The sequence below is a fragment of the Hippocampus zosterae genome, chromosome 8 (assembly GCF_025434085.1).
Source record: "Hippocampus zosterae strain Florida chromosome 8, ASM2543408v3, whole genome shotgun sequence".
In the NCBI taxonomy this organism is placed as follows: domain Eukaryota; kingdom Metazoa; phylum Chordata; class Actinopteri; order Syngnathiformes; family Syngnathidae; genus Hippocampus; species Hippocampus zosterae.
The window spans coordinates 17,694,735-17,721,697 of NC_067458.1; the positions used below are offsets into that span (position 1 = coordinate 17,694,735).

Genomic DNA, 26,963 nt, shown 5'->3' on the forward strand with positions numbered 1-26,963 from the left:
AAATAGTTTGTAAAAATGCCTCGCTTCAAATGGACGTCGTGAGAACGCAAACGTTTAATCTGAGAGACGCCTCGTGCTCAAAGGAAGTCCTCACTGTCAGCTCACACGTCCCATGAAGACAAATTCCTCACCTCAAATTGATACTTCATGAACATGAATTTCCATTATTCTATTAAAAAAAAAAGTTCAACTTTCATCGATTATGGCTTTTTGGGCCCACAATTTAAACGATTCCAAGCATTTTGGGGTCATTTTAAAAAAAACATAATTTGGGTTTCCAGCTTGTAAAACCCACAAAAACAGGACTTCCAAAAATTTGAATACAAGGATTCCCACGTACTTCTAATTTTTTGCAGGGGTGAAAAAAAATAGGATCACATGTATTCAATGAAAATATGGTATTTTCAAAACAGTATCTAAACCTTCTAAATTTGTTTGGGAATTACGGAAATAAACTTTCCACGATTTTTGGGGGGGAAAATGTCTGTCTGATCAGCATACTGGACTGAATTTTGGTTCCTTTATGCCACATTGGAGAAAATATTGAAAAATAAAACTACCAAAGCCATTAAAGACTAATTGCAAATTAATAATCAAACTTTTTACACACATTCCCCCCCAAAGAAGATCAGTGTTTATTGAGCCTCTAGCAATTGGAACGACACATCTTACCTTTCACATCAGCTATTTTGGCTCAGGAATCCTGAATAATCGATCAAATTCCTTTACGGGCAACAATAAATGTGAAGGCATAATGCAAAGATCATATGAAACATTTTATTACTATTCATAAAATGCAGAGTGGGCGAAAAGCAACACAAATATTCCATTTGTCATGATTACATTTTAGGATGAAAGCACCATCACCACACTTTAAACACGATTCCACGACAAGCCGGGCTTTGCCGTCATTGCACCTTCTCCTAGCTGCTCTCCCCCAACCCTCCAACACCTCCCTCAAACAGTCAACACCATTCACGGTGCAGGATCACCGCATGCGGGGAAAAAAAGGCGCCGCCATGCCTTAGTTTGAGAGGTTGACGCTGACTCGCGGAGTTTCCCGAGGCTGGACGGATGTGCCAGTGAGAACCCCGAGTGTGCCCAAATGGCTCACGTTATTTTCTTACTTCCCCCACAAAGATTGTCCTTTCAGATATAGCGACCAAGTTTAAAGATGCGTTAAAAAAAGTTCCTGAGGTAAGTGCTTTGGCAGGACTGAGCATTTGAGGCCTTGGACAGCAAGGTTTCGGGTTCTACAAGATGGTCGCTTCATACTCCCAATCAAGGGGGGGGGTCCATCTCCAAACCTCAAAAGAAACTGCTTTTTTAAAAATAATGTTTGTCTTCCGAGTTAAAAAAAAACTACAACAACAAATGTTCATGATCAACTTCCTTTCTACCTTTAAGGGGCAGGTGTCAAACTCGAGGGCGAGGGGCCGGATCTGGCCCGCTACATCAATTTATATGGCCCACGGAAGTTCAGACTGTAATTTAATCCATATTTTGGATAATTTCATCTATTTTTTTTGTATAACAAAGAAACTGACGGAATTCAGACACCTTTTTGAAGGCAAAACAGGACATACCGTACGGTTCAGAAACAAGCACGAATCGTGTTATGTTCTCCGGGGAAAGCTAAATGTCCAACAGCTAACGCAATCGATATCTATCAACCCATTTTCTCTGTGAAACCAAAACTAACACAAACCTGGAATTGCGTTGACCTTCTGAGGCTACTTGTCCACCTTTGTGTATTTTGACCAGACATCGTACTGCAGACGCGACAATAATGTGCCGTGTATTTCAAACTCTGATTTCAATGCGCTACAAAACTGTCTGGAAGCTGCGACAAAAATGCAGGTTCTCACTTGCACATCCCGAAAAGCTGCCCGGATGAGCCCTCCGTGGAAAATTTACTGGCGAGAAAGCGAAGCAACAGCTCGAGGAGTGGCATTTTGAACGATGTTGAAGGAGCACCAAACTGTCTTGTCTGACTAGCGGTTCTACAAACAGGACAGCAATCTGTAAGACAAAACTGAAGAAAGATGAGGGAAGTGATACCTATGATTTAAAAAAAAAAAAAAAGACAGTGCTTGCGACAAATGAACGAGAGTGGGGGAGGGGGGTAACATCAGCTCAGATACGAGATATACATGACTCAAAGTCAAGCATATTGGGCTTTGGGAGGAAATTTCAAGATCAACCGAAAATGCGCTTGAACCATCACTAACCTTTTGGAATGTACATGTCCGACTGTTTAGCATTTGAGCACTTTTTGCACAATTCACTGCTCAATAACAAGGAGCCAAATGGCAAACTTGAAAACGGGTTCTTGATCCATGACTGGACTAATACAAATGTGCCCAAGTCCGGTCCTCGAGAGCCCCTATCCAGCCTGTTTTAGATGTTCTCGTATTATCTGTGAAAAGTGAAGAGGCGGGCAGGGAGAATTGAGGTGTCAGGGAGGGTAGAATCATCCCTCTCTATACGTCTTACTCTCAGGTGACAAAGTCTGGTCCGCGAGGGGGCCGCTACGCTGTGCTTGAGGAGCTGTGCTGAAACTCTGGTGGAATATCCACCGACGATTAGCACACTCAAGTTATAAAGAAGTAAATGGAGAGATCACCGACTACAGTGAACAAGTATCTGAGGAAATGCAGAAGCGATGCGAAACAAGCAACATTTCTGCCCGACGGGATCGTTTTATTACCTCTTTTTTTGATTTTGATAAATGATTGTACATGCCAGGAACAAACATTCCAAACCAGTAACATTTAGTATTTGCCGCACGATCACGAATAAATCTTGCTAACAATGCAGCAGTCGTGGCTGACATCTCTAAATTTCAACCGAAAGCCCAAAATATGAAACCTTTTGTGAGCAATGTATAATGGGCATTTGTGGGTTTCCTTTCTAGGAACTTTTTTTGTTCCCTATCAGGTTCTGCAAAATGTTCTTGGTTCTTAAAAAATGTCACCGTGGGCCGCAAGTCAGCAATTGTGTTCAAAACACAAGACACACTCAAAAAACAAGTGCGGCTCTTGCAGTACCCCGAAAATTCATCATAAGACACGTCGCTTTGTTTGCACCATTAATTGTTCAATTTCATGTTTAAAACAGAAGCACCGTTTGTTTGTTTTTTTCCTGCAGAGTTTAAGAAAATGAAAACAAAACAAACAACAACCACAAAAAAAAGACAGGAAAACATCCTGTCGTGTTCGCTCCGCCACAGCACCTGGGCATGTTAAGGTCATGTGGTGGCTGAAGATTGAATGTGGGAGTCACAATGCAGCACCGATAGAATTTCTTTTCCTCATATATATATATATCTATATATATATATATATATAGACATATGTAATTACATATTATTAAATATAGCTTTGCATTGGCAATTTTGTACAAAACAGTGGTGTGTTTTTTTTGTCCACTGAATGTTTATCCAAAAGTGTTGGACACCCCAATACAATATTAAATAGAAGAAATTTAAAGGCCAAAAAAGGGGAGTTTACAAAAAATACAAAATAAAAAAAAAAAGAAATCCCTGTGTTTAGCACAATGTGTCGCCTTTGATTTTTTTTGGGATGTTTTTCCACTGGAAGAATAAATTAAATCAGGCACGGTCCAAATTTAGCACCATTGTTTTCTGACAGCGACTCACATACTATATTGCATTGTACAACATATTTCAGGATTTTTTTTTTTTAGAAAAGAAAAAAAAGGGAAATAGGGGGACATAAATATATAAGTCTAACTGTACAGTAAAGAGAATTAATCATATTCACAGTACAAACACAAAAACGACAACACCCAAAAAAAAAGTGTGAAGTAGTCCAGTAGTTTGTTGTGGCAAATGGTAAAAAGATTTTCCCAGTGTGTGAGGATGTGTGTGTGTGTGTGTGTGTGTTTCGCGCGTTTTAGAGTCGTAAAACCTCGGTGTCCATCCGCAGCACCCAGCAGCTCAAATAAATATACACATTTCAGCTTAAGAAGGTTAAAAAAAATCCTGCTTTGAGAAGGTCTCAAAGTAGTGCCACTTGGAAAAACATGAATAATAATAATGATGATAAATACAGAAACACGTGCAGCGCTTCAGTTTTTTTTTCTTCCTGTCATTATTATTGATATTATCTACCTGGATTTAGCTTCACTTAACTCGACAGCAGTGCCAGAGAGAACGAACACAGAGCACCATTTAGTAGCAGAATATTGATTCGTGTTCACGCCTTGACTGTTGCTAGGCAGAAATGAACAGATTTTGGAGTCAATGCTTTTTTTTTTTTTAAATGTCCTTCGACAAGTCCGGAACCTCCACTGATTATGTATATAAAAAGTCTGATGTTACTGAGGAGAAAAAGAAAAACGGAATTGCTTTGATCCAGTTAGAAAATCTCAGCTCTGTGAACTGAAAGCAGCCGGACTAGTTCCATTCAAGCGCTTTTTCACCATTTGAATGAAAGGATGGCTGGATCCTAATGATACAAACCATAATGCTACAAATGCAACTGTATGTTGTTATCCAGTGTGAACGTCATCAAAACACGACTTTCCTCATCTTGTTACATAGTTCAGATGTCAGAAAAAAACAAAACTAAAATAAAGACGCGCTTGTGACATCTGCGCAGATACCAATGAATAGGTCAAGCAGGAAGTGGCTCCTCCAAAAGAGGAAGTCGTGTGCTTGTTGCATTAATTCATTTCTTTCTGCTTTCTAAAAAAAATTGAGACCGAAACAAGACCGGTTCCTTTGAATTCCGCTCATGATCGCTGCAGCGTTTGTGTTTGTACATGAGTGTGTGTCTGTGTGTGTGTGTGTGTGTCCCAGTACAGAAGTCAGTCTTGGAGGCGATCCGGTAGTCTCGACTTATTAAAGCACCAGTGAGCGAGGAGCAGAGTGCCTTGGGTCCACACCTGGATATTTGCATAGTTTTGTTGTTGTTGTTTTTTTTTTTTAATGATGAGGTAGTTTTCAGCAATTACCTGAAAGGCCAAACAAAACAAAACATGTGCTCGGTCATTTTACTGACCCATAAAAAGAGAGCATTGCCCCTTTTCCAATGCGAGGTTCCACTTGCTATTGAAGCTTACCAGGTACCGTTTCGAGTACTCGGGTGATCTAGGTTAGCCTCTTGGCAGGCCTTATTATTGCTTATGATCAAATTTCACTTAATTTGTTCAAAAAGTATTATTTCGCTCCAGAAAAAGTACCTTTGTTGATGTAGAGCAGCATAGTGACAAGCAGAACAGTTGCGTTATCATCCACTAGAGGGCAGTAAGTACATACATAAGTTTGTGAGTAAAGGAGAGGTTACTTCGTAGCTGGCCAGCCGCCAATAGCGAAAATCTGTGTAGAATTGCCGTTATAAACGTATGAGAAACAAAAGCCAAAATTTTAACGCAAACAAATCCTTGACCTCCAGTTAGCTTTTTCTATGAAAAAAAGTTTTAAGGTGCTCCTGTTGTTAGTGCGTCGACCTCACAGTGGGGAGGTACTGGATTAGATTCCAGCTCCGACCTCCCTGTGTGGAGTTTGCACGTTCTCCCCGGGCCTGCGTGGGTTTTCTCCGGGTGCTCCGGTTTCCTCCCACATTCCAAAAACATGCATGGCAGGCTGATTGAACACTCTAATTGTCCCTAGGTGTGAGTGTGAGAAAGAATGGGTGTTCCTTCGTCTGTGTGTGCACCCCTGCGATTAGCTGGCAACCGGTTCAGGATGTACCCTGCCTACTGCTGGAAGACGGCTGGGATAGCCTCCAGCCACCCTAGGATAAGCGGATTGGAAAATGGATGGATGGATTTCCAACAACAACAAAAATGTTAATAGGTGCTGAATTGCATGTGTGCAGGGGTCCAGCGTAGTAGAAAATGAATGGATTGATGATATTGACCCATACCCAGACTTGCAGTGGAAAAGGGGCAAACACCACGTCATACTCAAAAATGTCATTCTAATATTGCAGGATTAACTTACCTTGTTCATTTAGAACAATGAACTCCCCATAAGTCCCGCTCTCTCTCTCTATCTGCCCACAACACAACCTCCCCCAGCCCCTCAACCCCAAAACCTATCTCGGTCGGGAGCCAGGGAGCGGGGTGGTGGTGGTGAAGGTGCCATGTGTGCCCTGAGTCCTCCGCATGCTCCCGCCACCACCTGAGCTGCTGGCGGGAGGCGGCGGTGGCAAGCGGGGCGAGTAGTGCACTGCGTATGGACGAGACGTGGGGGACGACAAAGAGGAAGAAGGGGGGGCGGAGAGAACGACACAGGGGGAAGAGGAAACAGCGAGGGCGTGGACCCTCGGGTGATGAAGCGAGGCGTGCGGGAGACGGGACGAATGGGGCGGCGGGGGGGTGTTGGCGGGCGTGGAGGAGGAGGGGGCGCTGTGCAGGGGCGGCGGAGGGGGCAGAGAGTGCGTGGGGGCGGAGGGGCTGTGCAGCACCGACTGGGTGCGACTATGCTGGGCCTGCGACGGGGTGAGAGGGAGAGGCGAGGGCGCCGAAGCGGTTTGGGGGGAGGAGAGACTGAGCAGAGAGCCGAGGCCTCCGGAGGTGGGCAGCGACACCCCAAACTGATGGGAGGACACTGAGGGAACCGCGTGGTGAAAGGAACCTGCAAATCATATAGCAGAAATGGAGGAAGTCGAGGGGGCAAGACAGCAGGGAAGCAGATACGAGGAGCAAAGAAGAGGAGGAGGAGGAGGTTGAGGGGTGGGGAGGGGGAGAGAAGCAAGGGCTGAGCGAGGTAGCGCCAAGCCGGTCTCCAGATAAGCACATACAAAGCAAAACAGAGTCAGATCACTGTTCCTTTCAAAAGAACAACTGGATTTGCTTTGAAAGGGGACATATTATGCTCGGAAAATGGACTGTCTGGGCCTTGTAAACCTTTTGTGTTCAAAGTTACACAAATAAGACTGAGGGACAAGCTTTGCATCTGGCTGGGGCGTTACAGAGGGACTTGGCCCTGCATGTACAGTATGTTTGTTGTTGTTTTTTGGGATGACCGAGGCCATGTGTATCAATTTAATTTTTTTTTCCAATTCAAGTCACATGTGGCGAATTTTCTCCTGCCGCTACATTTTATTTTTGTGAGAATGAATGCCTAAATACACCGAAATATTTTGAACCACTAAATATTGCAAAAATGCCAGTCAAGAGCTTCAGTTTAAGATATCCTTTATTTGTCCCACACTGAGGAAATTTACATAATTTAAGAGGTTGATTTGATTTGGTGGAAGGAACGCTTTTGGATTTTGTTGATTCCCTGCCACAACGTTTATTATTAGTATGCATACATTTAACAAGCAGCATTTATTTTGTTTTCAGACATGTGGACATTGACGTCAACATGCAATGATTACTAGAGCTTGTACAAGTACTTTAGATCATGTAATGTGAATATTATAAAAAAAGATATTTGTAATTGCTCGCACCAATACAGCAGGACAAATTTAGAAGAGTGTGGCTCCTGAACTCAAAAATGAATGACAACCCAATTCATTTTTCGGTGGAGACTTCAAGGGCCAATAATTTGCAGTTTGGATGCGGAAGGGTGACCACCTCCTACTATGGAGACCAAACTGCACCCACAAAACAATTCGATCCGAGTGTAACAAGTGGATATTAAGTTAGCCGGAATTCTTTCTACCATACGTACCGTACCGTATGCCGAGCAAAGTCAAGGCGCCTTCGGGTACTCTTAAAATCGTGGTGCAAAATAAATCCATAACATGTCTCCTTTAAATCCAAAATTAGGTTTTAGTGTGCAAGTGAAATGACTCTGACAAACACCCACCCACGGGAAATAACTAAACAGCCAACCTAAACATTTTAGTCGGCTCAAATTGACTGTCACTTTCTTTTGTTTCCATGCAGCGTTTTCCGAGGGTGTTTGCAACTGCAGCCAAGCAGCCAGTCAAAGCACAGCACAGCAACGCAGCTAGCCGGACGTAGCAGCAACAGCTTGAACCTCCACTTACCTCACTGTTAGCGGGCCTGTTCTGTTCCCTTTCACAGGAAGGCTAACGCTATCCCTCACTCGGGACTCTTTAACGCTACTGACACCGGGACGAATAAAACCCGAAAACAAAACCGTATTCACTCACCTCCTGCCGCTCCGCCTGCAAGCCCGGCGCTAGAGAAGCTGCCCAGGCCAGAGTGTCCGTTGACCAGTCGTGTGTTGGCGCTGGCGCCGGAGCTTCCTGTCTGGGCCCCGAACAACGACTGTAAGACCGAGGTCCCTCCAAGTGGGAACTGAGAGCCCAGGTACTGACCCACTGAGGATCCTGTCGAAACATTGACAGGGCTTCCACCGACTTTGCCGCTCAGAATGCCTCCGCCGCTACTGGCGGCGGCGGCGGCTATGAAGATGTTCTGACTGGAATGGCCGCTACTTGTCTTTAGCTCCCAATCCCGAGGGGCCTTCTGCTTCTGTACAATCTGGCGGGGGTCAGAACCGTTGCCAGCCTGACCTCCTCCGCTAACAGTGCTTCGGTTGCCAGCCTCTTGGCTCAAGAAAGGGTTGGGATTCGTGTAGCCGGATAACTCGCCATCGTTTCCCTTCCTGGGCTGTTGATGGTGTTGTTTGTAATCGGCGTCCGAGTTTGACGCTCCCATACCAAACGGAGAGCCCCCTTGTCTGAGGTCAGAGTTGGGTTGCTTGGGGTCAGAAATGGGTGAAAAGGTTGACTTCCATTTGCTTGTAGAGGACAAGGATGAGGAGGAGGCCTCGCTGCCTGTGCTGTGACCGCTGCTGCAGCCCGACTTCCTGCCTAGCAAACGCAACAGGAAGTGGGAAATGGAGACTTTTTTCCTCTCTTTTTTGCGGTACTTTGACAAAGCGTCCAACAAGCATGCTATTAAAACAGGCGGAAAATGTTTCAAATTGTGAAAACGTGAAGCATTGCTCATTACCTCTTTCACTTTCACCGAGTCTCCCGGGTCCGTCTCTGCTCTCCAAGGATATCGTAGCAATTTTCCTTTCAATCCTACAACGGAAGCAGGCACAGAAAAATCCACAGAAATGCCGCTGTGTGATGAACGAGTCACCTTATACTTCGAATCACAACATTTGAGTAAAGCTTTGGTCCTAAAAAGATGTCACAGCAAGTCAAAAATATAAAGTGAAATCAAGACAACTCAAAATCAATGCACGTTTTCTTGTTTTAATTTCAATCTTTTTAAATACTTGGAAATACTTGGTCCCTTAAAAGGTTCTGTGTAAATCAAAGTTATTACAATTATTTTTTTTATTTATAACCAACGCAGTTGATCTTTCTCAATAGTTTGAAGGCATTTTGTGGCCGTATTTATGTCTTTTAATTTTTTACTTTAGCCTCACTCCGAATAGGTTTATTAAGATGACATAAGTTTGTTTTCAAAGGTATTTTGAAAAATACTGGTTTGACTTCAGGATCATGACGTGAAAATACGAGTCCCAGGGGTGATACCAGAACCTGGATTAAAACGGATTAATTGAGTGATTCTCATTAAAACAGACTATTGGTTGTCATCCAAAGGTGGTCTTCAGTTTATGACGGAATTTTCTTCCTACGGCAACGACGTAGGAAGAAGTTGGTCCGTGCCAATAATAATCAGCCGTATTTACAGTTAATATTTGAACGGACAACACTTGCGCCTTGAATATAAACACACATTAAATGATAAACAACATGTAGTAGGAATGACTGGTTTGAAGGGAGTTACCGTAAACTGGTGCTTTCTGCCGGGTATCCCGAGTCCTCGTCATCAGTGCTAGGCGCGGAGGAGTAACGACTAGTGCCGTTGACCTCCAGGGGGCGCTCCCTCTTCAGAACAGGAGGCTGGTCCAGGGTTGACGCGCCGGGGCTGCGGCTTGATTGCTCCGGTGAGGAGATGGCGGCGATTTCCAGTGGCTGGTTAATGTTGTTTACCTGTTGATGACAGACATGAGCTCACACTTCAAGCTAGGGGGGTCAAATGTTTGTCGGGGGGGGACGAACCATGGAATTGATGTTGAGCGGGGACCCGGAGGAGTGGTTGTTCGCACTGACGCCGGGAAAGGTCCTCCTCTTTGGTGAGCCGCTGGTTGCGCTAGTCCCCGTAGAGCCGCGCTTCCGCCGCCCCCGTTTGCGTCCTTCTTGAGGAGTGAGGCCGTGCGTGGGGGGCGTGTGCGCGCGCTGCGTGCCGGGCGACTGGTGGTTGTGGTTTCCGTGGTTACTGTGGTATCCCTGCTTGGTCGAGCTGCCGGCGTGGTGATGGAGGCGCAATCCGCCACTGCCCGATGACGAAGACGAGGAGGAGGAAGAGGAGGAGAAAAAAATTCTCCTCCGCAGTTCATTGTCCTGGGGCTCAGTGTCGGACTCGGTCTCTTGGCGTTCCTGGCCATCTTCGGAAAGAATCCTTGGGGGTCCGTCTGCATAATGAAGAACCCCTCCGGTGCCGAGCGGGGGGCTCTGGATCGGACCTCCTCTGCTCATGGGTCCCGCCAAGGGTGTGTTTGCGTGCGGAGGCGATGAAGAAGCACCATTTTGTTCCTCTGAGTGGGGACCTCCATTCATGAGCCCTGAGCTAGATGAATATCCTACAGTGAACAACAGAGATGATGAAGCCCAATTACAGTGTAGGCGCTCCATGTAGAGCAGTCATTTGGTTCATTATTTTCAACAATTTGCGAAAGAACACGAAGGGCATTGGGAACGTATTCACAGCTTCTTTCCACACCGTACAAGTTACAGTGTTACTGCTTCTAAAATTGGAATAAATGAAGTTTCTCCGCCACAGAATTCGACACACAATAGACCATGAGGGCAAGAAAAACTGATTTTGAATTTGTTGCAAATGACTTAGAAATGGAAAAAAACCCAAAGAAATCCCATGAACAAAAACATGCTTGGCACTACCTGGAGGGTGTTGGCGCACAGCCATTTACAGACCGCCCCCCCCCCCCCACACCCAGGAATTGTTAAATCGGACCGGGCTTTGGCTGGCCCACCTCAAGGACATTCAGAATTGTCCTGACGTTACTAAGACTCATTATCCTGCTCAAAGATAAATCCAAATGTCACCTTTGACCGACGACGTTTAGACGGCACGGAAACTGGTTTTCATCCTGGAATCTCTCTCATGATCAGAGAGCTCAGTTCTGAGGGTTCGATCTATTCTGGGTCCGTGCTTTCACTTGTATAGTGCTACATTCAAAGCACTATAAACAACGTCTCCGAATTACCGAATGGTGCCGCAGCATCAGGAGCAACCGGGGGTGCGTATTGCCCTGGTAACAGGAGCTCTGAAGATTGAACCTTCAAGGTTGGGAGACACCTGACCCGACCGGAGCCATAAACAAGGCTGCAACATATAATGTGGGGAAAAAAATGAAGCGCTGTGAATATAATTTCATCGACAATATCGAAAAACAAATCTATGCCACAAATCTAAAATAATAAAATGAAAAAGCCTGAACGGAGAGGGGCCTTCTTCGGATCTTGCGACAACATTTTGCAGCGCAAACTAGTAAGTACATTGCACACCACTCGAGACCTCTGGGCGTCGGATGTCGGGGATGTTGTAAACCGAGAAGTCTCTGCATAACCCGGTGGGAAACAATTCATCAAGGTCTATTCCCAGGGCTGTTTTCGAATCAAATTAAATGTACAGAAGTTCCTTACCGTTGGTTTGACAGGCCTGAGAGACAGGACTGGGAGTACTTCTCTGCAACGATGCACAAAAACAAAAACAAAAAAAAACAGCATATAGTGATGTCAAATAAAAGGCGAAACCTTTCAGGGTGTTGAAAATACTCACCAGTCTCTCAGCCCGACTGGGTAGCACCACACTGGCGAGCGGAATGCTGACTGGAAGTTTGCTTGGGTGAACAGTGCTCAGCGGAATACTTATTGGAAGGCTTGTGATACTGTTGTCTGCCTGAACAGACGGACTCTTCTCCTTTCCACCCTGAAGGGAAAATGGCTCTTTAGAAACCAGAAGACCATCTCACATAACACATAAATGAAAAATCAATCACCCTCTCGGTGCTTTTCGGTGTATTCTGAGCATCCAACGCATGAGGAGATGGGCTGCCCTGCTTGGCTCCGAGAGGAGAGTTAACGCCACCCATTTCCCCTCTGAAAAAGAACATATTGATGCTATGACAACAAATCACCAAGCTTCAGGAGCTTTTAGCAGCTTCGCACACCTGTGTGTGGGCGGCCCGGGGCCTCTCAAGTGGCCCGCGGCTGTGGGTTCCTGGTTGAGGTGCCTGCGCAAGGCAATTTTAGCGGGGGAGAAGCGCGTGTAGTCGGGAAGAGCGTGGGAGACGTGCTGCCTCTGTCGAGCCTCGGGCGTGGCTGCGGCGGCGTCGTGGTCGGGAGAGATTGGCAGATAGCGTGAGAGAACCTCCGTCTTGGTGTTCCCGCGCTCCAAAGAAGGCGAGCCGGTACCGTTGATAGAGCGTTCTGGGCTTATGCCGTTGAGAGTTGGGACCGAGGGCAGGCCGAACTTGGGGGCGTCCACGTCGGCGGACGAACGGGATTCCGGGTTCTTGCGGAAAGGGGAGCCCTCGTGAGGGCTGTACGATTTGAGTTGAAGCAGCTCCTGTTGCCTCTGACTTTTTTCCAGCTCCACAATGCTAATCTATAAACAGCAGAGGGAACGTCGACATGCTTCACTAGTCGTGGAATGTATCACTATGATGCTGCCATTAAAAAAAAGGTCAATTTTACTCAAAATGGCAAAACAAGGGAGACCTACCTGCAACTCTAAGCAGTGTCTCTGCTTCTCAGAGATTTGTCTCCGCAGGGCCAGCTTCTCTTTCAGCAGACTCTCCAGACACAAAGAGCCCCAATCCAACTTTAGCTCCTCACATCGAGACTTTAGCTGGAACCCAAACTCGGTTTAAACACTCCTCAATACCCCCCAAAAATGAAACGACACATTGAAAGCAACTTGGCAGCAGCAGCGGTGTCTCACCAGCAGCACGCTGTGATCTCGAAGTAAAGCCATGTCTCTCTCAAGCTGTTTGGTCTGCTCTTTCAATTGATGGTTGTGGGACGAGATCTCCTTCTGGGCCTGCAGCAGGTCCTCCACAGTGAGAGCTTTCACTCCCAGCTAACCCCCGCAAACAGACAAAAACATGATCACTTTTCAACGTGTCAGACAAGAGCGTCCTTGATGACAACGACACCGTGACGCATCTGCGTCATGTACTTGCAACCAAGAAACTACATGACGGTACCTTGAAAGTCGGGCGAGTTAAAGCTTGTAATATTTGGAGATTGAACAAATATTTCAGGAAAAACACCATAAAAAGTACACCTAAAAGTCCAATTATAATGAATGTTTCCAATCTATTTATAGTAAAATTGGTTAGCTGCAATGACATCTAGGACTAAAATGTGAAAAGGTTCGGTTTTATGACCAAGGCACTTTGGAGTCTGGAACAAATTATTCCAATTATAATTGGTTTCAATGGCAAAACTAGATTTGAAAAATGGGAAGTGATCAAAGGTAATGAATGAATACAAGATATCGAATCACTGACTGTGGTATTCCACTAACGACACAGGTGATTGGTTTTTCCTTTTCCTGCCATTTTAAACATTGGTCGCACTCACCTCATCCAGTTTGGTCTGAAAGAGACCTTTGATCTTGTCCTTCTGAGACTGACAGATGGAATGGAGCTGCTCTGCCTGCGTGGACAAATCCCTGTGTTTTTGCTAAAGACAAAAGCCAAAGCACAGGACTTTAGACTCAAGATGGACAGTTAACCCGTGAACGACTTGAAGGTCTGAGTTGAAGGTCCCCTGCCATCAAAATTGATTTCGTTGAGTCTGGTATAAGTTTGTATCCACTTTGTTGATTGAGTGCAATAGCCGTATGAAGCACAATTTAACTGAGGATGACTTTGTAAACATGACGCAAGCTACTCCACCGGTCTTAAGTATTCGTATTCTAAAAGTAATATTGAACTACTTCACATCAGCGGACCACACTGGCATCAATCGTCAACATAGCAAGTTAAACCAGAAGACGACATGCGGTCAGATTTAGGGTACCGTTTTATCTTGGCAGCTTTTATGATTATTCTTGCCTCAACACATCAGTAGTCAGAGATCAAAGCTGTCTAACAACGGTCTCAACCCAGCCCACGTCCAATGGTTGGTAAATTCTGCCTTCATAGTCATGGTAAGAGCTGACATCGAAGGCTCAAAACGCGATTGCATTGAGCGCTTGAGATACTGCATGGCACCAATCGCTGCAAAGCCGTTTATCACATTTAATTTGAGAACGGAGCAAAGCAAATCACATATACATGTCAAATATTCATGAGAAAGTCAGCTGTCTCATCTGCCAGGAATATTGGACCAAATAGAACCGCTTGAAGAAGGCTATTCTGCACATTTCGCATCGAAATTATTTTGCAAATGGGAGAAGGTTATCGATATTTTAAAGAAATAAAAAAGTGTGACTTTGCACCTTCCATACAAGAACAAAAAAAGTGGAGTCTTTTACCTTCTCCTGCTCTAAAAGCTGCTGTAGATTGGATTGGTACTGAGAAGTCTTCATGTAGGCCATAAACTGGAGGTATTGAACTTTGATGTTGTCTGTTGAAAGACCGGCGACACGTCAATCAATCCAAAGGGTTCTCTGCGACTTCACCGAAAACCGCAATCTGGATGCCCAGATTTCTCCTCGGCTTACCTAGCAGTTGTTGCAGACCCGGAGGGGTTGGGCTCAGCAGCAGTTGATTGGCTGGGTAGTGCTGGACCTTAGGAGGTAGTTGGTAAAAGGGACTCCGCGGTTGCAGGTATGCATCTGTGCACACAGCAAGCACAAAGAACACCGGTCTCAAAAGCGCACACGCGAGCAAATGACGATATATATCTTCCTAATACTAAAATGAAAAGGGTGCACAGCACTGCGTGTTCCTCTGACCCTGAGGGGGCGCTGCAGAAAGGGTCTTGGCATGCAGCAAATCCAACGCGCTCTGATTCTTCTTCTTGTCGCTAGCCGGCGCCGCCTTCTTGGGTCGACCCCTCTTTTTGTTGTTCAGCTTGCGACCCTTGGCCAAGAGTTTGGTTTGGCGGGACTTGGCGGCGGGCTTGACCACACTCACCAATGGGAGGCGCTGCTCTTCCTCCCCACAGGAATCCTGCTGGAGTACCGAATACAGGTACTGTACATGGTGAACAGTTTGAAGGAAATTTGGAAAAATCAGGGGCGTCCATCTGCGCCTCCGTAAATGTCAAACATGTACACATCGTCTCATCTCAGACAAATCCACAGTTTTCTAAGAGGGTGTGCACATTACTTCTAATTTCCCTGCTCTAAAGACTTCATTTGTTTTCCAATTAGGTTGCACAAATTACAGGTCATGATAATGGTGGTCTTGGTTTCATTATTTATGTAATTGCGGGTATGCAGACTTTTTACAGCCACAAATACAGGAACACAATGTGTCAATGTCTTGCCTTGTTCAATGGAAACAATTACAGTCAGTGCATTGGTGAGGTGTGGCTTTAATCATGCGCCCATTAGTTTCTAGTCCATTCTGTCAAAAATTTACGTAAAACCAGTTCCATGCCAGACAAAAAGTTTGAGTCCCGCTACAATCACGGCAGGAAAAGCTACCTTGTTTTGCTCCTTGGTTTTGGTGGGTGTGGTGCTATTGCTTTTGCTGTCCTTAATATCTTTCTGCTGACGTCGTCGAGCTGCCTCTTGCTCTTCCTGTTGAGATATTGGAAGAGTTTGACACAGACACTTCAATAGGTTACGGCGGGGCATTTCATCACATATCAGGACTTACCCTGAGTTTAGGATTGATGAGACTAGCAAAGTAGTTTTCAAGCTGTAAATCGGGGACACAGAAACAAACAAAAAACAAGTTACGCCGAAATAAAAATGCTTGAGGAGGAGTCATAAGTGAAGATGTTGAGTAAAGAATCAGCTGCCAAATAATTGCTGACTGTTTTGTCTCTGAATGCCAACCCAAAGGAATAATCAATCATCAGTTTGAGATAGTCAGCATATATTTCCTTCTAAATTGACCAGACATTGAAATACGAAGCATGTCTGGAGAGTTCACTACACATTGGCTTTAGTGACACAATTTGAAAAAGGAAATGTCATATTTGCCAGCGGTTCTTGAAGGTGGAAAGGATGTTGACTGAATATGAATTATGTTCAAAGTGTAGAGTAGTTCTCCTTACTATGGTGCGGTCTATGGTGTGCAGATAGTAGGAGACTGGCTTTCCAGTCCAGGACACAGAACCCCTCAGTGGCGAGAGCTCTACCACACGCATTATTGTGCCTATATCTACAGGTGACAGAGAGGAGCGTCAAAGCTATCCGTAAAAATCACTGGTCACTACAGAGATTAAAATGTGTAGTCCAAAAAAAAAAAAATAGCGAGGTACTTACCACTCAAGTTTCGGCTGTTAATTCGAAAGTTTAAAGGTGCAAATGGTTTGGAAGATACAATCTTCCCACCTGAAAAGTAAAACTCAAATGAATTTAAATGTGTGGTGCAAGATAGACAGTGGACTTCATGATGACAGCAATAATGGAAGACACTCCAAAAAGACATTTAATGGTCTAAATATGAGGAGAATGGGTCGAATTAAGGTATTTCCGAGGGCATTTTATAATGGATGATGCATGAAAGGGAAAGCCGGCATTTGGAAAAATATGCAAATATGCAATGGGATTTCTTGACGTAATCTCTCAGCTGCATACGAACCTTCCTTCATGTTCGCAAAACGTTCCTTAAGCTGATGATCTACCTCTGGACCAAAGGCAAAATTATTCACAAAAATAATACTGCAAGACAGAAAGAAAGAAGCACCAGTCAGAATATGACTCACAACTTTGCTCATACAATGAATTTTTTTATGTCAACCTTGTGGTGGCGATCCTTTCTTTCCATTCTTCAGACAGAAAATCTCCTCTCTCCAGCTGAAAATGAAAGACAAGAATTCTTGAGCACTTTCACCCCTTTTCGTGACGTTGGTTTTAGAAATGCGTGTGCTACCCACTTACAGTGTACTCCCCGTGTTTCTTGCCATACCATTTCATCCACTTTTTAAACTCTTTGTCCATGCTCTGTGAGAAATATCAACATGACTAAATAAATAACCGAAGTAGAAGGACCACAGGGCACCTCGACGGGCACCCTTCTGATTGAAATTTGCTGACATGCCAGTCTAACCAAATCAAAGCACCTTTTCGATTATCGTATACCGAATTTATGAGAGGACGTAAACCTCGAACTTTGTCATGATCGAATAAAACGAGAACTCTTGGGCTACATGAAGATGTCATGGTATGAATCGAAATGAACCTGACATTGACTTAACCAGGAAAGAAATGTTCTACTGTCGCCACAATTAGAGAAAGAGACAATTTTTGGCCTAATTGATCTGAAATTCATCCATTTTCAAATGATTCTGAGTTGCGTGCGCGCATGAGTGTTACCTCTGCATAGGTTGCTGGAATATCTGCTTTCTCAACGCCGTAGTAGTGTTTACAGTTGGTTGCTGCCGCAACCTGCAGCACCACCTGACCCACACCTACACAGGACGAGCGTTTGACTTCTTCTTGACAAAACAACGGGACTCGAGGACTCGCGCGCTGGGGATTTCATGCCACTGTACGGTCGGGCTCACCGCTGCCGAGGTCTACGAAGGTGTCGTCCTCCATCATTTCCATTTCGTCGATGATCTGCGCCACCAGGTCGAAGGAAGTCTCGCCGTAAACCTCGGGCGAGAAGGGCTCGTAGTTGTTCAGCTTTTCCGGGTCGGTCACAGAGTGGTTGTACACCTGTTGGAGGATGTGTCGCAGCAGCCCGTTGGACGGGCGCTTGTTCAACTTCATGGGCTGAGTCGTCCCTTTCCACTAGAGAGACAGAGTACATTTAATTTTATTGTAATGTTTCAAAAAAAATTTTTTTTTTTTTTACCTGTGTTTTTTTTTACCCGTTTCAATGTTGTGAAGGTATATTCTTTTGGTAATTTTGATGAGATATTTCCTCTGCTTAGTAGCTGAATTATCTTTAGCCGCTGCTAATGGATTTTCTCCATTGTGAGATGAATAAAGGTTTTCTTATTCTTAATGCTTTTTTTTAACCCACACTTGAAAAATAATGATTCTGGTAACTTAGTAACAGTTCGAAAATGAATAACCCATGCCTCTGATCACAACGGTATGTTCTATATTGGATTTTTTTTTTTTTTTTAAAGGAGAAATTGCTGAGTTGGAGTAGTTAACTGTTCCACATCTGTTAGCTGACAGAAAAGTTTGTAATCATTTCACATTGACTTGACTTGTTGCTTACCAGCTGGTGAATGCTGTCAATGGCCCTGTTGTATTTGTCGCACAGTCTCTGCATACTCTCATAACTGTTTCAATTAAAATAGCCCCCCCCCAAAAAAACAACAACAACAAAAACACAAGATTAGAGACATCATATTGGCATTTGCGTGGTGAAAACAGAGCAGAAACAGACATTGTAGAATTCAAAATTAAGTTAATCTTTGGCTTTTTGTGAAACCAACCTCAACAAGCCGTATTAAGAAAACAAAAAAAAAATGCAAGAGAAAATAATTGATCAACAGTTGCATATTCATATTCAGACTCTTGCGACATACGCTGAGTGTTTTATTTTACGGTGGTAAACGTCTTATATACTCGAGTGAGGAGTTAACCGACCCTCGGGTGCGACGCCCCTGGTCTCATGTCAAAGCCGAGAGGTAAGCAGAGCTGCACCGAGTTTACAATGCACAATATGCCACCATCAGTGATGCTTTGAAGTGGGGTGCTTGTCATTCTGAGGCTCACCTCTTGGTGTCGTAGTCGATGAGCACATAGTTCTCCATTGCCAGCTTGAGGTCTGGAATCTCCTCGCACACCCACCTAAGAAAACACGCACAATTTAGTCACAAAGCGATGCACCTGACACAGTGACACGGCAATAAAAACAAACCAACAAGCGGTGGGTTGAGTCAGGGTGCAGAGGCGACGCTTACCGAATGGTCTCGATGATTTCGTGGGCAGCATCGTGGTGTTTATCCTGGTAAGAGAAGCAAGAGCCAATTACTACAACGTCACGGCAAATCGGAACATAAGAGTCTGGGAGGAAAAAAAACAACAACATGAATGGCGAAAAACCACTGCAGAAATGAGCTGTAACGGAACAGGATGACACATGCGTACACTCATGCACCTCACCTTATTCCTCACAAGCAAAGTGAGAGGCAAATGACTTCATGATTACAAACGCTTTTCTCAGTTGTGACACACGGAGGCCTGCTGCAACGTTTGGAGTCCAACACAAACATGGCTTGTCATATTAGGAAATGAAATGATATTTTATAGCCTATCCCAGCTAAATTTAGGTAAGAGGACCTTTCCACGGACTGGTCACCAACTTATCGCAAGGCACATATATAAAAACAACAATCTCCTCGCATATTCACACACCTATGGACAATTTACAGTCTTGAAAGAACCTCGCAAGCCTGTTTTTTATTCTAGAGGACTGAAAACAACAACAACAAAAAAACACAAGTAGAACAACTATTTTAATACGATGGAACATGAGGTCATTCACAAGAGTCTTAACCACCATCGTGCGATACAAACATACCTTGTATGTTTACATTTTTCTTAAAAGGGTAGCACCGACTTTGATTTGAGGACTTTAGCATATGAAACAGCAAAAATTGGATCGACGCAAGGCGAGAAGAGTGAGTGTCTCCCCTCTGTTATGGTTCGAAGAGCAACTCAGAAAGTGACTGGGTACCAGTAATATGTGTCGGTGCAATTTTACATAACCGCAACACGGAATATGAGAAAGGGGATAAAGTTCACCTGTAGGAGCTATTTTGGTTTGAGGATTTATAACTATTGATTACTTTTACCCCTTCATGCACCCTGTAACCTGATAAGCAGATCATTGCCGTAACCGTTGTCCCTGAAAGGGTTGAACACGTGTATTACAGTTCAAAAAAAAAAAAAATCATAAAAACGCAGGTGACTAGACTGTGCCCTGGTGTAATTGTCACACAGCCTCTGCATACTCTTAAAAATGTTACAACAAAAAATTTGTGACAACAATGGTATTGGGACCGTGCTATCAAGTTGTTGTCGTATGCTAGGAGAAGCTTTTTAAAACGGCACACGTGAGCTGGGATAGTGATGTTCATATAGTTAGCATACTGCAAAAGTGTGTTCCAGGCCTCCGCATCAGATCTCTAGTAATGCATGTATCTACTTTAGTTTTCAGTTTCAGTCCGAGACATATATGGATTGGAAAAGAAAGCAAAAACGCACAACGGAAAAGTGACCGAACGCCCCTCAAAACAGGCCTCTGAAGTTGCACAACTTGGAAAGCTTGAATGCAATTTTTTTTTAAAGTCAGACGACTTACACACTTTCACTTACGACAGTTGAGAATGGAAAAACGCTGTCTGTACAATTAGTAAAAGGCGCTCTGATGGGTTTGATTTCCATTGTTTCCTGTGGGGTAAACTTCTCACCGGCTAATCTTTCCTTCATTTTGTTTAAAAATAGCAACTCGTGTCCTCAGACATCCTGAATAAAATCGAATCATCTGCAGGGTTAGACGGCAATCTTGACTGCAGTGCGCGGGAGCAACGCGGCGCTCCAGTTGCAGCGTGAGCCTGAGATGACCCACTGACCCACTTTCCCTACTCACACGGCGGTGCGCGGCCAAGGGAGTGCCCTCTGGTCGAAGGGGAACGCAGGGAAGGAGAAAGTGAGAAAAGACAAGTGAGGTGGCAGCAAGAGGTATGTGTGTGGGGGTGGGAGGGTGAAAGTGAAAGTGAAAGCAAGGAGAGGCGGAGGAGTGCAGAGAAGCGGAGAGGAAGACCAGGCTGGTGGGCGCGGAGGGAAAAACCGTCTACTTGTCAGCTGTTCTGCGGCCTGCGCTAAAAGCTCACAGGCTGCGGATTCCCGCGCAATACTTCCCGCCAACACCCCACAAGCTGCCGGCGCGCACATTCAAAGGCGCACAGGAAAGGCTATTCCTGTCAGCGCAGTAAATTATCAACACAACCACAAGCTATCTCGCAGCTAAGTCCACCCTACCCCTCCCAACCCCAACGCGCTAACACCCTTTCGCGATGACACCAATACATATAAAATGCTCAGTATGCGTGCGGGTTGCCACATGAGGGAAGTCACGTGATCGCAGAGATCACACACGGCAACTAAGAGCCGAGGCTAAAAATAAAGGTAGACGTGCTCTCAACTCACTGTATACTGTGAGCACAGTCATACAAAAATCAACAGGACGCGAGGGTGACGGGCGGCACGGAGGACGACAGACTGACTGATTCAGCCTTCGGGGTACAATGAAGTCATAATTTCATGCGCCGGCATCTCCACAGCGACCGATAGCGCAGGCCTTGTCCCGAAAAGACCTTTTCTTTGCTCTGTGTGTTTAACTGAACTGAATTGAACCCTTGCTTAAAAGGGACAACACAGCCACTGGCTGCCATTTGTCCCCATTTTCAAAGGAAAAAGTCATGGAATTTGGACGATGAGCCTTGTTTAGGCCTCAAAAGTCGCATGCAACTTTGAGAAACCGCAGTTACACATGACATTGGGGAAAAGATTTTAATTCCATTCGGAGAGTGTTACGGGCTTTGGCTTTTTGCAGCCTCAAGAAGGGTTGTTAGGAGAAGGAGAATATACACTTGACATTACATAAAGTTGTTTTGAAAGCGACTGCCTCAACGCGTTGCTCACGGAGACGGAATCTGATGTCGAAATTGAGCATATCTCGTGACGGCAGCATCCCGCTTCACTGGTATCTGTGTTAACGGCAAAGGCGGTTAAGTACTATACTTGTCTTTTTGCCAGTTGTGTTACGGTTCATGTTAACCCTTTCAGGCACCAATAATGATAACCTGTCAACCAATATCATGATAGGCTGTCCATCGCTGCCCTTGAAAGGGTTCAAGTGGTCCTGATAACATTGCATGTACCAAAATGCTTATGATACATGCATAAAGTACCTTGATACCGCTTACTGAAACACACTCTCGAGAGACAACGTAAAAATCTAAATATGTCGTAGCCATGGGGGCTGTACAATGTATGCCACAGGATATTTATGGCCCTTTTAAGGACTTTTGCGGGCTTATTTAGCCATTTTTAAGGACTTTTTCTCCAGCATGTTGATTTCCCAAGCAGGATAACTTTGTGGTTGGCACATTCAATTGCTTCGTGTGCCCAGATATTGGCTTGCGACCAGTCCAGCGTATACTTTGCCTCTTGCCCCAAAGTCATGACGGCTGACCCAAAAGAGAACAACCACTAGAGAAAATTGATTTATAGATGATTTTCGGGTGCAGAAAGCAGCCCACTTACATTGCATTCTTACGATAGTCATTGCTCAAATAAGTAAAAGTGACTCGAACAATAAATTCTGTCAATGTGAGGTCATTGTGTGTGGGCATCCAAAGCAGTTGATAAGCGCGTGCGCCTTGTACTACAACACAATAGTCTGGTTGTGTGTGTGAGTGTGGGGGGGAAACGTTTTCAACACTGCACCCATGCAATGTGGGTGAGAGTGATGCAATCATCAGTCATGGAGTGGAATTGACTGCTATAAGCTGCCATTTAAGACAGAACGTAGGAATGTGACTGCTACTTCCATCCAGCCCTCTGTAGTTTGGACCATATGGACATAGGGAGGAGAGAGGAAGTCGTGCCCCTCTGAAAACAGTCGGGGGTGTGCTTCAGTGACATGGTCACATGACACAGGCCCAAGCATCGCCAATTCCTGCCATGCCTGTTCTTGTACGTGTAGCTATGCGGACCACAACAAAAGGAAACGCGCGAGCTCGTCAAGGCAGTTGACAGAGTGTTATCAGGAGCGTAAAAAGGGAGGGTCAACATTTACACCCAAGCATAGCCTGGAGTGGCTGTGACTGCGATGACACTATTTCCGTACTTAATGTTGCCGGAGGGGAAACTTACAGAAAAGAAACCACCCACGGGTATTCTGAGAATTTCCACCATTTCTTTTTTCACTGCTTACGGTCTCACCGCAATCACAACAGAATAGAAACACGGTTCAGTTCATGAGTCTCGCTAAGACGACACGACAACCACTTTCGTTTCCGCCTCTTCAGGGGTCCCAGACAGTAGCACACAAACTACCAGCAGCAAGTCTTTGGAAGCTCAATGATCAGTGAAAGCACGAGAGACCCAAGTTATCACTTAATGTCAACACCATGAATCTTGGCCTCAATTTACACTGCAGTAAGGTGACAATTAATCGAACATATCAAATAATGTGATTATGTGAAGACGGCAACCAACGGAACAAAAATAAAACTTACATGGTAGAATGTCTTTAATAATGTAGAAATCGAATTTTATTCAACTACATTAATTACGGGATCATTAGAAGGATAAAGACTTTATTCGAAAAATATTTAATTGCTCGAGCTTTGACGTCAAGGTCATGTAAATAGAAACAAAATGCATGGAGTTGGACATCTTTCGATGGGAAGGGAGCCTAATCCAAATGTGGATAAATATCTGATTACTTATCAGATACGAGACTCACACACACACACGCACACACACACGCACACACACGCGCAAATGCTGTTTGGCTTTTGCCAAAAGGCAGATGTGAGAAGAAAATAATTTATCAACAGTAAATATAGAATGACTGTCATTTTAATAATGCACGTGGTAATAGACAGTTAAAAAAAATTTAGGTGTTAAAAGGGAATTGTGAATAATTGAACCATACAGTGTAAATCCAGCCTTCGGGACAAAAACAGCCTTGCCACTGTGGCCACGTGCTGCTATAAGGTATGCGTTACAGTAAGTACTAACAGATGTTCAGTCTTAGCGAGGAAAAACAAATGTATGTGCCTGCATTTACTGCCATGGAGCAGCATAAGAATGTGTACTTTGATGACACAAACATTGGAGGACACACAAACAGACAATCAAGGCACTCCTTTAATGTATTCTAAAGCTGTCAGGTGTTGGACAACAGTGCTAAGAATGCCCCTCACATTTTCTTTAGCACCCGAGTCACTTATTTCTGCTCATTAGTCCCGATCAGACACCTCAGCAAAGTATTAAAAAGACGACAAGAGCATGCAACCACTGTTCATATTTTTCTGTCAGTTGAGAAACCTCATCGAGTTGCTTGTTCCAAGTGCATTTGCTGCCTTGCCTCAACTGTACACTAGAAAACAACGCGAGACAACTACAACTGCTGCATGCAGGGGTGACAGATTTATGGGAAACAGTATTTCCCCACAACACCAGAGCTTTTGAATTGGGTCATAGCTGAGGCAGGAAGGAGTTATCGGTTGACTATGTTTTATTAGTGCCCCATACACTCAGAAAATACATTGCATATATTCGAAATGATTCATCATTTACGACTCTTCGATTGCAGTTTTAGAACCACTGCTCTAATTAACGCGACAACATTAAGAGGTAAGGTGAAACAATGTGAACGTGTGCCCAGGTCCTTAGTTGACACACCGGCGCTGTCCTAAGCACACTAGCGTGCCCGAGCTCGGAAGTGGCTAGCACCGGGAGGGGGGGGGGGGGGGGGGACAAAGCCAAAACATACAGAATACAAATGCACAAGCTCTATTCCACAGTGCGTTGACGAATAATAACACTTACGTAAACCGGTAAGGGCCACGGGTAGCCAGCGGCTTCTGCTCCAACCGGCGATTTGAGCCTCAGCTCCAGCTTTTCTCCCATTCTCCACTTGACGGCGGCTTGGGGTTGCGGCTAGCGAGCGAGACTAGCTGGTAGACTTGCTCTCCGCGAGCTACAACGTGAACATGTTGCGGTGGATCAAAACGTTTTTCGAAGGAAAGAAAAAACCCAACGGCAAAAAAGAGCCACCCAAAATAGGCGTCGCGGCGGGGAATTGGCACACAATGACGTCTGACTCAGTTCCGAATTGTGAATAAAAATGCCCCCTTTATGACCACTGGCAATAACACCTCGTCTGTGTGGCCGCCATCTTGCCCGGCATTGAAAAACTATGGCAGGAGGCCACACACAGGGGAAGTCTACGTCACAAAAGAGGAGGGGCATTGAGGTCAGGAAACCATGACAGCCGGTGACGACGTGACACTTTTATCATTATTTTTTTGCCAGGTAAATATTCACACATTCAAGCTAGTAACGAGTCCAAACCAATAATATGAATATTTTAAAAGAATGTAAAATGATTAGGAAGAACGTCACTTGGCGAGGGGTTGACGAGATCACGTGACAGCCCTGACACGTTTTTAAAGCTCAACTGGATTGGCTCCTTAACCATAAGCGTCATTCATAATCGATGACAGGTTTTCCAAGAATTCCAACACGGAATTTGAACACCCGTTATCAAAACAGAACAGTACTGCAAAAACAAAACAAAACAAAACAAAACTGAATATTAAAACCTGTTTTATATAATTTGTTTAGAGCCCATAGCCGGTAAATTCACTCATATTTATGTGACTCAAAACAATAACAACAGTAAAAATGATATCTTTCAAGGAACCCACGGACTCTTAGATTTTTTGACAAACAGTCCAAACATTTATCTACATTTACATACATCCAAGCGCTCAAAAATGTGTCTTGCGTTCCCCGCTTTCTTCAGGTCACCCCACTGATATTCAACGAGACTTACGTCTGGGCTCCAGGTCAAGTTGAATCCCAAACTTCTGCATAAACCATTCTTTTGCCGTTTTGGTTTAAAGACAAGCACTTGGACAAATTAAAGCAGAAATTGCATTGCACTTTCACCTAAAATTGGGGGGGGGGCTGCTGCTGTGCCAAAAAAATTACAATAATTTCTCCATCCATCCATCCATTTTCCGAACCGCTTGATCCTCACTAGGGTCGCCAGGGGTGCTGGAAACTATCCCAGCTGTCTCCGGGCAGTAGGCGGGGGACACCCTGAATCAGTTGCCAGCCAATTGCAGGGCACACAGAGACGAACAACCATCCACGCCCACACTCACACCGAGGGACAATTTAGAGCGCCCAATCAGCCTGCCATGCATGTTTTTGGAATGTGGGAGGAAACCGGAGCACCCGGAGAAAACCCACGCAGGCCCGGGGAGAACATGCAAACTCCACACAGAGAGGCCGGAGCTGGAATTGAACCCGTTAACTCTGCACTGTGAAGCCGACGTGCTAACCACTGGACTACCGGGCCGCCCTTACAATAATTTCTCCTCTTATGAAACTCATCAAAACCCTGTTGCAACAAATCACCTCAAGTCATGTCTCAAATGAATGACAAAGACTTCCCAACAATCCAGTTCTGTCAGTATTACATCATCATATGCTGACAATGACCAGAAAACATGTTTTTTTGTGGGTGGTGGGGAGGGGGGGCTAATGTCACCTATCATCACTTCTTATTCAAACTACAACAATCGATTTACAGCAAACCACATTGAATCACCCTTTAACAGTGCGGAATGATCACTTACATGATCAGTAATTATTCTGACAGCATTACATCATTTGATGACTATGACGACAACAACAAAAGCCTGAAAACATCACCATGTTCACCCTATATTTAATCAAATATACTAATATAAATATATTTATATATATAATATATTTATATACTAACATAAATATATTTTCACCCTATATTTAATCAAATATACTACAAAGATGAGACATTTATTGTCCAATCTGATAAACGTTATTGCCTTTAGCAAATAATCATTAACTTTGAATTTTATAGTTGCAACAGGTTCCAAAAAAGATGGGACAGGGTCATGTTTATAACTGTGTTACATCACCTTTTCTTTTGACAACATTCAATCAATGTTTGGAAACTCAGGACACTACATTCAAGTTTTGTTGGTGGACATTTTTCCCCATTCCTGCTTGACAGTCTGGGGTCTCCGTTGTTTTTTTTTTCCCGTTCATAACGCGCCACACATTTTAACTGGGATACA

General features: G+C 44.5%; 1 protein-coding gene across 8 annotated transcripts; it reads right to left on the reverse strand.

Moving 5' to 3' along the window:
- Positions 1-763: 763 nt before the first annotated feature.
- dot1l (DOT1-like histone H3K79 methyltransferase) lies at positions 764-25,375 on the reverse strand. 8 transcript variants are annotated; one of them, XR_007963779.1, is made up of 29 exons: positions 24,661-25,374; positions 18,993-19,036; positions 18,805-18,879; positions 18,302-18,365; positions 17,634-17,862; positions 17,443-17,537; positions 17,008-17,070; positions 16,868-16,923; positions 16,709-16,788; positions 16,390-16,458; positions 16,179-16,285; positions 15,776-15,817; positions 15,601-15,696; positions 14,905-15,145; positions 14,671-14,784; positions 14,482-14,573; positions 13,584-13,685; positions 12,940-13,077; positions 12,721-12,846; positions 12,167-12,603; positions 11,996-12,095; positions 11,776-11,925; positions 11,640-11,682; positions 9,975-10,555; positions 9,700-9,905; positions 8,908-8,981; positions 8,100-8,765; positions 5,972-6,607; positions 764-4,980 (listed from the first exon to the last, which is right to left on the reverse strand). XR_007963779.1 is itself a non-coding variant. In XM_052074716.1 (29 exons), the coding sequence occupies exons 1-29, from the start codon at positions 24,739-24,741 to the stop codon at positions 6,066-6,068; spliced, it is 4,620 nt and encodes a 1,539-aa protein (XP_051930676.1). In that variant the 5' UTR covers positions 24,742-25,375; the 3' UTR covers positions 764-6,065. The 8 variants fall into 8 exon arrangements, 7 of the variants coding, with proteins under 7 accessions (XP_051930676.1, XP_051930678.1, XP_051930673.1 ...); XM_052074716.1 differs by having other exon boundaries at positions 764-6,607; positions 12,167-12,317; positions 12,411-12,603; positions 24,661-25,375; XM_052074718.1 differs by lacking the exon at positions 5,972-6,607 and having other exon boundaries at positions 8,100-8,199; positions 8,268-8,765; positions 24,661-25,368.
- Positions 25,376-26,963: the final 1,588 nt, after the last annotated feature.

What these genes read in the sequence shown, in the direction of transcription:
- dot1l (XM_052074713.1), bottom strand. Translation starts at nt 24,741, where the DNA reads ATGGGAGAAAAGCTGGAGCTGAGGCTCAAATCGCCGGTTGGAGCAGAA. An exon ending in ACACCATAGACCGCACCATA is followed by an intron (nt 15,818 to 16,178) that starts GTAAGGAGAACT and finishes CCCGATTTACAG; the next exon opens with CTTGAAAACTACTTTGCTAG. An exon ending in AAACCAAGGAGCAAAACAAG is followed by an intron (nt 15,146 to 15,600) that starts GTAGCTTTTCCT and finishes CACCATGTACAG; the next exon opens with TACCTGTATTCGGTACTCCA.